This window comes from Semicossyphus pulcher, unplaced genomic scaffold (assembly GCF_022749685.1).
Source record: "Semicossyphus pulcher isolate SPU_LCO1_2020_fin unplaced genomic scaffold, fSemPul1.0.p SCAF_10, whole genome shotgun sequence".
Classification (NCBI taxonomy): Eukaryota; Metazoa; Chordata; class Actinopteri; order Labriformes; family Labridae; genus Semicossyphus; species Semicossyphus pulcher.
The window spans coordinates 3,480,798-3,493,820 of NW_027211604.1; the positions used below are offsets into that span (position 1 = coordinate 3,480,798).

Sequence of the window (13,023 nt, forward strand, 5' to 3'; positions counted from 1 at the left end):
AAATAAGTGGTGAAGAATATAATTTTAAAAAATAATTAACAGAACAATTAATGACAAATAATGATCAATAAACATTCCACATAGTTTATCGTTTGAGCAGAGCTCTTTAAATGACGTCATCTGGAGGTGTCCTCTTCGTTTGATGGCACCAACTCGAGAATTAGCTCCATCTGCTGTTCATCATATCTCCATGAACTAACTCCTTACATTCTTAAAACAGTAGTCAGTAAAATGTGCATCAATCTGAGTTTTCTTTTTCACATTATCATCATTTTGGTGGTTGGTATCCAAACCCGAATATCGTGTACCAGCACTGAAACTTAAAAGATTTCAGCTCTCTGTTTAAGTGCTGTTTTTTGTTCCTGGTCCGTCTCGTGCGGTTTTATGTCTTATATATATGTCTTATATAATAAAGAAACCGGCACTAACACCTTCTAGAAGATGACCCTTGAGGACTTGGACTCATTTTCCATGTGCACCTCCCTTTCAACCTTCTGCGCCGCCTCCTGGTCCTCCTCTCCCACTCCATCTTTTTTTAGGATCTTCAGTGGCCACCAGAGGGAGCCGCTCCGGCGGTCTCGGTGGATAGTACGTTCTGCTGGCCAGCAGCAGGGGGCACCCTTATCTCCTGTCAGGAAGTAGAGGAGGGCGTTGAGCCAGGCGTTGCAGGAGGCCAGCGGCCGGGTGACTTTGTAGCAGATGGAGACAGCTTTCATGGCATTACAGCCGCCGAGCTGCCCTCGCCGCAGCAGCAGGAACAGCGTCCGGGTAACGTGGAAGGGCAGGAAGCAGAGCGCAAACAGAAGCGTGATGGTTAAGATGGTTTTGATTGATTTCCGTCGCCGCCGGATATAGTGTGAGTACTGTGATCCAGAGATGGAAACCGAGGTTCTTTCCCGCTCTCTAATTCCTTCTGTTGCCCAATCTCCCACCGGACCATCCTCCCCGCCCTCTATCGAACTGGGAGGGGAGCGTAGGGTCTGAAATATCGTCCTGACCACCTGAGAGTAGCACCAGGCGATGATGACAAAGGGCACAAAGAAGCCCAGCAGGTGGAGGACAATGCCATATGGGACGTAGTCTGCAAACTCCTTATCGATGGCGTCGTCCCAGCAGTTCATGTATCCCTCCTTGTCCTCCAACTGAGATCCAGTACTGTTCCCACCATCACTTGTGCCTCCAGGACCGACGACCCCGCCACCTCCTCGATGGACATATCCTGTCTGGGCAAACCTAAAGATGGGGCAAGTGAGTACGAAGACGACCACCCACACCAAAGCACAGGTCCCCTTCACCACCCGCTTGCTCTCCAGAGTGATGGTCCTCATTGGATGGCAGATTCCAAGGTACCTGTGGACGACAACCGGAGTTGAGTTTAAAACCATCACTTTGAATAGAAACACTGCCTTTAACTGATTGTGGGTAATCTGCTCTGATCAGAACAAACAGGTCGGCCAAGAACCGGTTTTTCACTTGACATATTGCCCAGTGTCCCTTTGGATTTTCACTATCCGTTATCATTTCAGTTGCTGGCAGTGAAATTAACCCTTTGTTAGGTTTCTTACCTTTATAAGACCTGGAACACCGTAGTACAACATTACAACAGCATCTGAGCTCCCCACCCTTACAAGACGTCAGAGGAAAATGGCCACTAAGCTCAGTCCTCTCTGATATCGGACCTATCCGCTAACTTGACCCTGTTCCAAACATTTCCACAGCTTCTGATTGGCTTAAAGGCCAGGACATTCAGGAAGCTTGCTATGTTAGCCTCAGTGGCATGTAGTACTTCCCTGTCAAGTCAAAGTTCAAGTAGCACATGCCAAAGATTAACGTTAACTTGAAGATGCTTATGTAGCTAATTTCTCAGAGTACAGAGACAATGACCTTTGACCCCTTAAGTTTTAGTATTAATCATCTTTGACACAACAACGTAGCTCTTGGTTAGCATTTTCTTTATTCAACCAATTTGTTAATACATTATGGTTCTAACTCTCCACTTGTAGTGTCCTACCTGTGCACTGAGATGCAGGTGAGGAAGAAGATGGAGCAGTAGAGGTTGAAGTAGAAGAGGAAGCGAACAAGGCGACACATGAAGTCCCCAAACACCCAGCGGTCCCTCAGCACGTAACTTGCCACCAGGAAGGGGAGCGACAGACCGTACATCAGGTCGGTGGTCGCCAGGTTCACCATGTATATGAGCGAGGTATTCCATCGTCGTCCACTGCCACTGCTACTACTGCCACCACCGCCACTGCAGCAGCCGCCGCTGCCACCATGATGACGACATGAGCGCAACAGCACCACCGAGTTGAGGGTGAGGCTGAAGACGAAAGTCAGTGAGTAGCAGACGGGCAGGAAAACGTACTTGTAGGATTCGTCAATGCTGCAGGATGACGGAGGGAGGGACGAGGTGGGCAGGGTGCCGGAGGTGTTGGGATGGACGCTAACCGCTGCTGCTGCCACCAGACCGATGTCTGGAGTGATGCTTGGGGCTTGGCTCAATCCCATGATGAAAGTTATTTCTGGCAGGCCTGGATCGGTTCAGGTTCCTCTGGCGTCATCTCAGCTCAGTGGAGTTCCTTTCATTTGTCCTCGATGATCGAACGATCTATCTGTGCGTCTGCCGTCGACTGGCCCATGTCTCTGGTATGTAGGACTTTCTGTGAGAGGGAACAGAAAACACTTGGTCATTAGTTTGGAAAAGCTTGTTCACAATGTACTGCTGGTGTTTTGCTGATGAAGACTATGTCTCGCACAATTAGCCCCTCAATCATTAACAAAGTCTTCCGGAAACACCTCTCCATTCATGTAGCCTTCCTCTTTGTGCTGCAGGTAGGTGGTATGTTCCTGCTGTTGAAGCATTTAGTACAGAGTTTAAATCCAAGCCAGTGTTTTGGAACAACAGTGTCAAGACATGTCATAACAGCTGGTGCCGGATGTGTTGAGTGCTCATGGCTTCAACAGAAATGTGCCACTTAATCATTAACATCCCTAAAGTGTAGAAACAAACTGTTCCAGGATGTACAGAATCTGCTTTACTTCATAATTATGTCCACCAACAAAATCAAACTGAACAAAGCAAGTTGTGGACTCACATCAGGATGTTAAAGAGCTGAAAGTTAACAACACGTGAATTGATTTAGGAAGAGATGGGAGCAATACATTTTTGGTGAGTGGATTTAGGGACCTTTATAGTTGACATTTTTATGACTGAAGCAAATAAACTCCAGGCACAAATATCTGTGATGATGATGCAGTGACTGTTTAGACAGTCATGTTCTTCTTTGGAAGATTTAACCAATCCAAAGTCCAACCTCCCTCGGTTACTCTTGCTCGGTCCAACAAGCTTGACGAAAAGAAAAATGGCATTCACCATCTTCTCAAAGTGGCCGTAAGCAGTAAACCACTTAGCTAGCTAATGTAATGTAAGCTAATTCCTAGCTAATGTTTTACAGATTTAAAACAAATATAAAACCTCCATGGAACAATAATAACATCCTGTCAACAGCTTCACAGATGTCTGTTTTAGGGTTTTTATTTTGCTGCCATAGCACAAAGGAAACTATGAAAATGGGGATCGTAAGCTTCAGCAGGTCCCACAGTGTGTATCAGGTTCTGGGGTTCAGGCCAGATAGCCTCGAGAAGCACAGTGCTAACGAACAAGGCAAAATGATGTGAATAGAAGTAACTCGGATCACAACTTAAAGTCGAGCTGAAACATTTCGAGAGTATCTAGCTTCCATATCGTGACGTATTTCCGAGTGAAACAGGACGTGCAGGCGGGACGTATCATTAGAGGGATTTGGTTTGATCGTTGAGAAGTGGGCGTAGACAGACGTTCTCCACAGCGCAGCAGCTAGCTAACTGACCGAGCGTTCTTGATGCTCTGCGGCTAAATGTTGCAGATTGATTGGATGAAATTGTTTGGTGTTAACTTACGTAAGCATGCGTGAAATGTAGTTTTACCGGAAGAAAAAAGGATTTTGATACAAGAATACGAAGAAATGGATTTTCTGTATTTTTTTTGGCCTATATTGTAAAATAGAGGCACAGTATTACCGGGGATGTGATCTAAAAGGATTAAAATGACATTTTCCATTTTAAATGGGAAAAGCCAAACATTCTTTTCGTAGAGATCGAGGGTAACGAGACATCCCTACTGTTTGTTCTTCAAGCTTAGACTCCTAAAACTCACATACACACTGTGGCACCAGGCTAAGTGGAACCTGCTTTACAATGGTTCTTTGTTTACAGTAATGGGAATGTAGAAATCTCAATGCTGATGAAAGTATAGATACCAATCAGTACTGATGAGCGTCAATCTTACATGTTACCAAGGTTTTCAACTTTTAGAAACCCGAGGACAAAGTAGGAAAAGAAAGGGAAAGCTGAAAGTCCTGCTGGGCACCAAACATCTCTGCTGTGGTGGGAGCAAAGAAAGGAAAGACTTTGGTGATCTTCTTTTACTTTCACTCCTGGTTGAGTGCACTAAGATTTAAAATATAAATCACCTTTGGTTTGTAGAATTTTAAAAACCAGCAGAAAAAGAAAAAGTATTTTTTTTTTTAGTCCAAAGCCCAAAGATATTCAGTTCAGCCGTCCGATCACAGAAAAGCATTAAATTCTCACTTGGCAGAAGCTGGAAAACAGAAAACATTTGGTATTCTGCTTTAGAAGTTACTCGTTAGATAATGGTTATAACTAATAGCTGACTGGAGAAGCCAAGAAACAAATTTCCAATTAGTGGACAGCCTTCCTAGTTGATTTATTGTTGTTTGAGGATTTAATTTTTTTTTAAATTATTATTTGAACATTACTTTCAGCTTTCAGCTGGGTTGGTGTCTTATTAGTGTCCCACAAAAATCTGGTTTAATCAGAATGAACACTTCTGTTGGAATCAAGAGGAACTGCTGCAGGTGCCAGAGCTTCACATTCAGAGGCCGATCTGTATCAGAGGCAGTTTAACTGATGCTAAAGTTTAAAGGAGTTTGGTTTTACCTTCCGTCGTCCTGACTTTCCCCTTGCTCTCGTCTTGTCGGGTATCTCTGGTGGATTTGCGGCTCAGAAGTGTCTGTTTCGGGGCTGAAGGGTCTCTCGGGGTTTCTCCCCTGACCTTCAGTTTCTCTGTAAATAATTGATCAGCGTTCATTCAGTCAGAACTGCAGGAATGAAACCCAATACAGGGACTGCAGAGGAGGAGGAGGAGGTGCTCCCAGGACAGCTCCAAACTGGTTTCAATACAACAAACTGGCTCTTTTTAATTGCAATGCTACTAAACATTTGTCGTATTCACATTTTATTCAATTCCATTTTATTAGATTTTGAAACATGTTGTTTTTAAAATAGCCAACAGATGCAACTAGCTTAATGCTAACTGATGTAATTGTGTTGAACTTTCATGCACACTGTCTCTTCTATAAAAATTAACTAAACCAAACCAATAATCAGGTGTTTTTTACACATTTTAACACAAAACGTTTCTAATATAAAGCCACAGGAAACTTAAGAAATCAACGTTTTGTGTGTTTTCAGTAAACAACATCAAAATAAATATAACTAGCAAGAATGAGTAAATATCAGCATAGCTTAAGGCTGGGTTATCTTGTAATTTACTTGTTTGAAGCACCAATCCTCAGATATATCTACAGATATGTCGTCAATAAGTGCAGCATTATGTAGATCTTTGCTTTCTTAAAGATTATAAATCACTCACCTTTCCCTCCAGAGAAGGTGCTGAAGATTTAAATGTCTCGCTCCTTCATCCTCCTCCTCTATAAGCAAAGTGAGAACAGTGAACAACTCAGCTCCTCCTCCTCCTCTCCTGCTCTTCTCCTTCTCCTTCCTCCTCCTCATCATCATATCTGAGTTGTATTGAGCTCATGTTGTGATTAAACGTGATGGTGTGACTGCATCAAACATTGAAACACAATAAGCGTGGGTTGATAAGGTATGAATTTAACGGTGAGCGATAAAACATTGAATCACTGTGATATAAAAGTCAAATACTAAAATCAAAAATGTCGTCTTTACGCGACTTCTACAACACAGAACTGATTCAGCTTCATCAGGCATTCAAATCAACCCTCATCTCAAGTTTCATTAGCTTGTTAATTTCGTTAGCTAACATGTTAGCTGTTCAAACTAAACCATTTCTCTTCAGGTCTTTTTAACAACAAATCTTTACCTTGTTTCTTGTTTTTATCTTTGGCAATTGTAAAAAACTAGTTGACATGCGTTCGGAAAGGACTAATGGTAGCTAACAGGTTAGCTAACTTAGCTAACAAATTGTCATATATTTAGCTTTCACAATTTAAAAGCAAACTCAAGACCGAGCTCTTTAGTCTGGCTTTTATTTGAGCTTTTTGGAATGAAATAAATGTGATGCCTTCCAACGGTTCAGCTTATTGAGTGTCTCTGTTACAGGTCCACCGGCGACATCTGTTGAATTCCTTTTTCCTTATCAACATGCTGCACCTACAACAAAGCATATCTAAGTAGGAAATACACAGGGACATTAGTGTTTATTATCAGTTGTTTTTCATCAACTGTTAAGCAGCACCAGGCGAAAAGGGATGGGACTTGGGAAAGACTTATTTTAAAACTTTAGTGATTCTACGACTTCTAGCTTTTTGCTAGCAGGTTAGCAAACTTTGCTAACAAACAAAGTGATCAATATTTTAAAAGCAAAGTCAAGTCTTCCCTTTGTAGTTTTTTATTTGAACTTAGTGTTTGTTACATTTTATTAATCTTAGCCAGGCCTTTAGTTAAGCTTTATTTGTGTCATAACTTCTGCTCGCTAACGTCAAAGCTATATGAAGCAACAGACGAGTCTTGATGGGAACCGAATCCCTCGCACATGCACACTTGTCTGTTTCACAATGCACACCCCTCACCTGTCCATCTGAGGTAGACATGTGCCCAAAGTCTTTCTAATCTTTCACACAGGACACGGGGAGACACGACATGTTCTCATTTAACTGAACACTGGAGAAATAAAGTGGACGCCAAAATAAAGCAGTTGCAGAGCATCAAATACATTTCAGTTAATGTTTACATTTACAAATATATTTTATTTACAATTGAAAATAAATCGTTTCACATTGTTAGCTTCATGTTAGCCATTTTTCAGGACCACAATTTAAAAATATATTTCTTATACTTTTTTATATTTTTGAGTTTATGTCCCGCCATTTTATTAAAATATGTGTGATAATAAAGCACTTTTTTTTTTACAGTAACCTCCCTTCCTTCATCACGACTTTCATTCAGTATGTTTTATTCTAAGGCACTAGAGGACATTGTTTAAAAAGCCACATTATAAATCATCTTAATAACCATGGCTAAAATATGAAGCAACGGTAAATTACTGCATTCAGAATAAAACTTCACATCCATAAAAAAAATCTTCAGGTTACAAAAACATCTTAATATTTAGGTGGTTACATAAACATCAAGTAAACAACAACATCGCGGCAATGTCATCACATATACCTGGCTTTACTAAGTGCATCATTATTTAGCATTTTCCACATTTCATGTAAATAATCCCTGTACCTGAAGAGTTTAGCATCAGTTAAAGACGGAGGAAATATTTCACATGTTCTTGATGTTTTTATACATTTAGGTAAAACACGTTCTTCAAAGCCGAACATCGTAAAATTAAACTTTCAAACAAATGTTCTGAAACCTTTTGTTCAGAGGAAAGATTCGCTCAGTAATGAAACCATATTTCTAACATTTGAATACAAACACGTGAACTTGAAGAACATCTCGTTTTTTACATCAGATTTTGGTGAAATTCACTTTTTGTAAAGAAATATAACAGAAATATGAATGTGAGTGAAGTTGAGCTTGTTTTGCTACACATGCTGTATGAGTGTTATGTTCCCTTATAATAATAATTAAAATGAAAAGTATTAAACACAATAAAACTTAAATAAGATAAGTTAGAATCCCTTATTTGCATATAAAAGTGTGATTTTACACCAACCGTCCAGGAAGGCGAGTCTTTCTTCTTTTTAAAACTTGATCTTTCTGACAGATTTGTTGGAAATAAAGAAAATATAAAGTTCTATAAGATTTAAAGCAAAACAAACGGCATCAAAGAGATTTGTTTGCTGTTTCAGCCTCTTTCACAAGGATTCGCTGCTTTTTGCCCTGAAGTTAAGTTTTCATGTTTTTAAGATCTAGTTAGATAAAAGGATCAACCTGAAGACGTCACTTTGGACTCATTCACAACTTTCTGATATTTCACAAACTAAACGTTTAATTAACGGGAGACTAACCAAAGAGAATCGCTCGCTGCGGCCCTACTGGGCGTCAAAGGATGCACTGATTTATCTGCGGAAACATCGCTATATAAAATAAGATTACATTCATTAATGATGGTGGCTAATGTTTATCTGTCCTGTTGCATCAATTTTACACGAGCTAAATGTTGTGTTGGTTGTTTGCAGTCGGACGTGGACAGCAGTAGCTAGCATAGCGAGCTGCAGAAGGTTTTTCTTTTGCTTTGTAATAATGAACGCTTCTCCTCACTGTGTAGGAAGCTGTTTAAAGGCTTTTAAAGCAGGTGTTCGGGTTTAGGGTATGTATTATTGTTCTCCTCAGATCTTAAGTATCTTTATATATGGATAAGTAACAGTAGCTTTTTATGGCCAAGAGAAAATCTATGAAAAAGTACAGGAACTGTGTCGTGCTTTTCCATCTTCTCGGTGTTTAACAGGCCTCGTAGTCCCGGCTAGTTCAACGCTGTCCTCACTAGCCAGAAGCTGGTTGGAAACAATCCAACCAAAGTCGTCGTCCTTCAATCACTTGTTCACTTCTTCTCATTTCAAATTAACGTGCTGTAACGAACCGACTCCTCTTTCCTTTGGACTTTGGACCATTTCATCGTTACCATCCACTCGTCTCTCCGTCTTTGTTGCCCTGAAGGTTGGAGATTTGTCAGTTTTCCATAAATTAGCCAACCAGCTAACATTTTGTTGAATTAAAAGACTCCTGGATTGACGTGGACGAGCAGCACATCCTGGTCAAAGAGTGTCCAGAAGTGCACATTGATGTGGAGGTTGATTGGACGGTGCAGTCTGTGGTCCCGGCGTTAGGTAAGGTCCTGGACGTCCAGCAGCATGGCGTCCTGCTTCGTCCTCAGCTGGTCTCGTACCAACAGGTGGGCCACCAGCTCGGAGCTCAGAGCTGCAGGGAAAACAACACAAAGTCTTTGCAGCATGAAACAATCCAATACCATTTGTTTCTTTTACATTACAGGAATTCTTTAAGCGGACAATTGGTGGATTGATTGGCGTACACGTTAATACCTTTAAAGTCAACATGAATAAAAAAACGAAACGTCTCCTTTAAATGATGTTTCTTCCTGTGGAGGCGTTTCAGGAATTCCACATGCGACAGTCGGAAGGAGCAAGACAGGAGTTTCTCAGAGCCACGTTACAAGACAGCAGAGGGAGTGTTTGAGAATAATAATAATATATATGTGTGTGTGTTTGTACCGTGCACTTCCTGTTGAAGCGACGCTCTCGTGCTGCTGAGCTGCTGCTCTGAACACTCCTGCAGCTCCCAACGCTCCAGATGTTTCCGCTTGGCAACACCACTGCAACCGGCCAGATGCTGCAACACACACACACACACACACACAGTCAGTGTCTGTTGATAACGTTTCTGTCGTTCTGTCCTCCTTTCCTCCTTCTTTACCTCCTTCTCTTTCTGTTCAGCCAGCAGTTTGTCCCTCAGTGTCCTCAGAGCTGTGGCCACTTCCTGTTTCAGCCCAGCAGCATGGCAGCTGCTGCCTCCCTGTCAGAGATGAAAGGTCAAAGGTCAGACCGCAGAACTTTATGTGTTCTGTTTTAGACAGTGAGCTGGATGAGGGTTAACAGAGACGGATATCTACCTGACTTTTTCAAAAGAAATGTATAAATTAAAAGACTTTTGAAGCTGCACATTTAAGATACGAAGATATGTTCCCTCTGTGCTCAGGTGTGTCTGGATAAAAGTGACATTTTGCAAAACAAATGAAACAAATTAACTTGTGATAAAATCATAGATGTGATTCAAACAGAAAAGTTCTTGAAGTCTCGACAAATTTTTCTTCTTTTGTTCAAAAACAAAAAACGTGTTAAATTTGTTGTGGTGTCGGAACTGAAGCTCATTTAGCACAGCACTAAATGTAAAGTTTGCTTGACCTGCAACGGCAAATGTTTTGATAATCAATGGCTGCTCTGGGTGTCTGACTCGACGCTGGAGGACGGGGAGCAGCTCGTTCTTCCTCTCGGCCTTCACACACTCATGCTGCACTTATTTCAGCTGCTTCAACAAGTTAGTCGTGTTGCTTTGCGGCGCAGACGCAGGTTTCATCACCTCTCTGCTGATTATTGTTTCTTCTTCACATCACTGAAACCTGAAACACCTCCAAACAAGCGCTGACGAGCCGTTTCAGGGGACCAGCTCTTCGTCTTCTGTTCAGACGTTTGACTTTAGTTTCCCCGACTGTCTCTGTTGTTTACTCTTCCTCTCTAAACTGCCGCTGCGAGTCGCCGTTCATTTTAAACGTCAATATCACCGTCAGTCATGTTTACGTAATCATAGACACAATCATGATCAGCATTAATACTTGATTAATTGTGCAGCCCTTCTTAACGATTCATCAGTTCATGTAAAAGTGATTTTTAGCTGCAGCCATCACGTAAACCCCGCAGTGTTTGTATTCAGACAGAGAATGACCTTTTTGTTGGTTCCCTCGTCCTCGTCTTCACTGTCGCTGTTGTTGATGAAGCACAGCTGCAGGTTTCTGCTGTTGTGAAATCTGTAAACAGATATTAAACATCCTGAAGCTGCAGCAGGAAACCCTCGACGTGTTCACGTGTTCGGAGCTGCTTTACTGATGTTTTTGTGTTTCTCTCCAAACATTTCAAACGTGATTACATGAGCTCATCCTGGTGAACAAGTTCACATTTTTCTGAGATTTAAGCTGATTTTTAAAAACAAAGATTTTGACACTCATACTTTGTGTTTAAAACTTACCGTGAAGCGACGGCGGCGACTCGACACCTCCTCAAGTCCTCCTCCTCCTCCTCCCAGACGTTCCTCCACACTCCCCCCTGACACTCCCCCATCCTCACCCCCGTCCCCCTCTGCTGGAAGACAGAAGCACACATTATCACAATGTCATCGCACACAGATCGACTGAAACAAATTATAAAACCTTATTGTTTTATTAAACTGGAAATCCACCCAGAACCAGGAAGCTCAATGTTTCTGTGTCACAGTAAGTATGCATCAAAAAAAGCCCAGTGGGATCAGATGTGTGGTCGTCTCCTGAAGCTCAGAGGAAACTGATGGGAGGTTTTTCATGAAGCTACATTATCATTACACCACCAGAGAATGTGCAAATATGCAGCCCTGCGTATCAACACAGTGTCTCTGTAATGTCGGGGTAGGAAAACCCTCTCACTCGTCTCAGTTGAGCTCCGTCCACAGCGTGAACTGTGTTTACAGCCACAACAAGCATGTTTCGTCCTTCCAGGAACGTCAACAGACGGACAGGGGAGGAATACAAACGGTGAGAGGACTTCTGCACTGAATCTGCAGTGCTGGACAAGATGCTGTTAAAGCTCCAGACCACAGACTGTCCATAAGAAGATGTGTCGTCCAGGGCGACTGGTCACGACTTGTCAATCACAGGTAGCCCCGCCCTAACCCCTCCCCTCTCTCTGGTCTGTGTGACTCTCAATGGGAGCATCAGTGATGAAATGAACATCATGCTGTGTTGAAGAAGACTTGAAACTAGAGACTGAGACCATAAACTCATTAGGAACATGTTTACTGGGGGAATACATCAGGAGAGGAGGAGGAGCATGTTCTCATAGACTTCTATAGGATCAGACTGAGTCGCCCCCTGCTGGACATTAGAAACAATGCTGGTTATTATCCACTTCTGGATTTGCTTCACTTTCACCAGAGGAAACAACTATTCCATTAACTCTCGTTAACCCTCTCAAGGACAGAAGAGCACAGAGCATTATGGGAAATGTAGTCTTTTGAGAAAGATAACCACTGACAGCTAGTGTTTCACATATAACAGAACCAAACAAAGACTCGGCAAACACCAAAAACATTCTTGTCTTCATGGCTGACCTTTGACCTTTCCCTCCTCTCCTGCTCCTGTTTCTCCAATTCGGCTATCCTCTGGCTCAGGTCCTCCCAGTGCATGATGGGAAGGTCCGGGTATTCCACAGAGGAGGCCGCCACAGTGTGATGATGAAGCTCTTTGTCCTCCTCCTCCTCCTTCTCCTCTGATGTCTCTTTCTCTCCCTCCATCCTCCTCTCTGGAAATGAACAAGGTTTAGAAATGTGAGACAACAATATATCAAACTTTAAATTAAACTTCTGTCAGGGCTCAAATATTGTAGAATTATAAAATCGCTTCCTCAAAAGTGGGTCAAGAAATAGGCTCAAATATGTGTTTTGAACCACCTCCATGATGTAAAGTAGATTTACTTACAAGTAATCGTAGCATATGTTGCAGATATATGATTAGCATAATTCACTATAAAAGTATCCAAACTAAAAGCTGGGCAGACATTATTTTCACTCAAAGCTTGCTGCACACAGATAACAGTAGTAACACAACATATTAAATACAGTTTGTATGCTTTTAATGTAATTAATAAACCATAAGTAACCCTGTAAATCTACACAATAACCCAATTATTTAATTACTAATTCTGCAACGTGATATTATATTAAGTTTAATTGACCTTTACTCAAAGCAACCTGTTACTGAATACTCGACCTCTGATACTTAACCTTTAATTATGATATTGTTAATAAAGCAGTTGTGTAGATTTAAAGAAGAAATGAAGACATTTAAGGAAGATGTGATCTATCCCAGTTGTAGTTTTTGGTCCCCCTGTTAGCTGCAGTTTAATAAACCAAATTTGGTCACAAGCTTCTTAAAAGTTGATCAAAATATGCTTATTCTGGATTAACGAAGTCTAAACTCTCTCTCGG

General features: G+C 41.7%; 2 protein-coding genes across 2 annotated transcripts; both read right to left on the minus strand.

Moving 5' to 3' along the window:
- Nucleotides 1–434: 434 nt before the first annotated feature.
- On the minus strand, nucleotides 435–2,508 carry LOC138604973 (P2Y purinoceptor 3). The gene is made up of 2 exons (XM_069677024.1): nucleotides 2,012–2,508; nucleotides 435–1,350 (listed from the first exon to the last, which is right to left on the minus strand). Exons 1-2 carry the CDS (start codon nucleotides 2,506–2,508, stop codon nucleotides 435–437), a joined length of 1,413 nt encoding a protein of 470 aa, XP_069533125.1.
- Nucleotides 2,509–6,705: 4,197 nt separating this feature from the next.
- On the minus strand, nucleotides 6,706–11,521 carry LOC138599713 (schwannomin-interacting protein 1-like). Its single transcript, XM_069671472.1, has 6 exons — nucleotides 11,465–11,521; nucleotides 11,035–11,147; nucleotides 10,735–10,816; nucleotides 9,709–9,807; nucleotides 9,507–9,624; nucleotides 6,706–9,195 (listed from the first exon to the last, which is right to left on the minus strand). The coding sequence occupies exons 1-6, from the start codon at nucleotides 11,519–11,521 to the stop codon at nucleotides 9,101–9,103; spliced, it is 564 nt and encodes a 187-aa protein (XP_069527573.1). The 3' UTR covers nucleotides 6,706–9,100.
- Nucleotides 11,522–13,023: the final 1,502 nt, after the last annotated feature.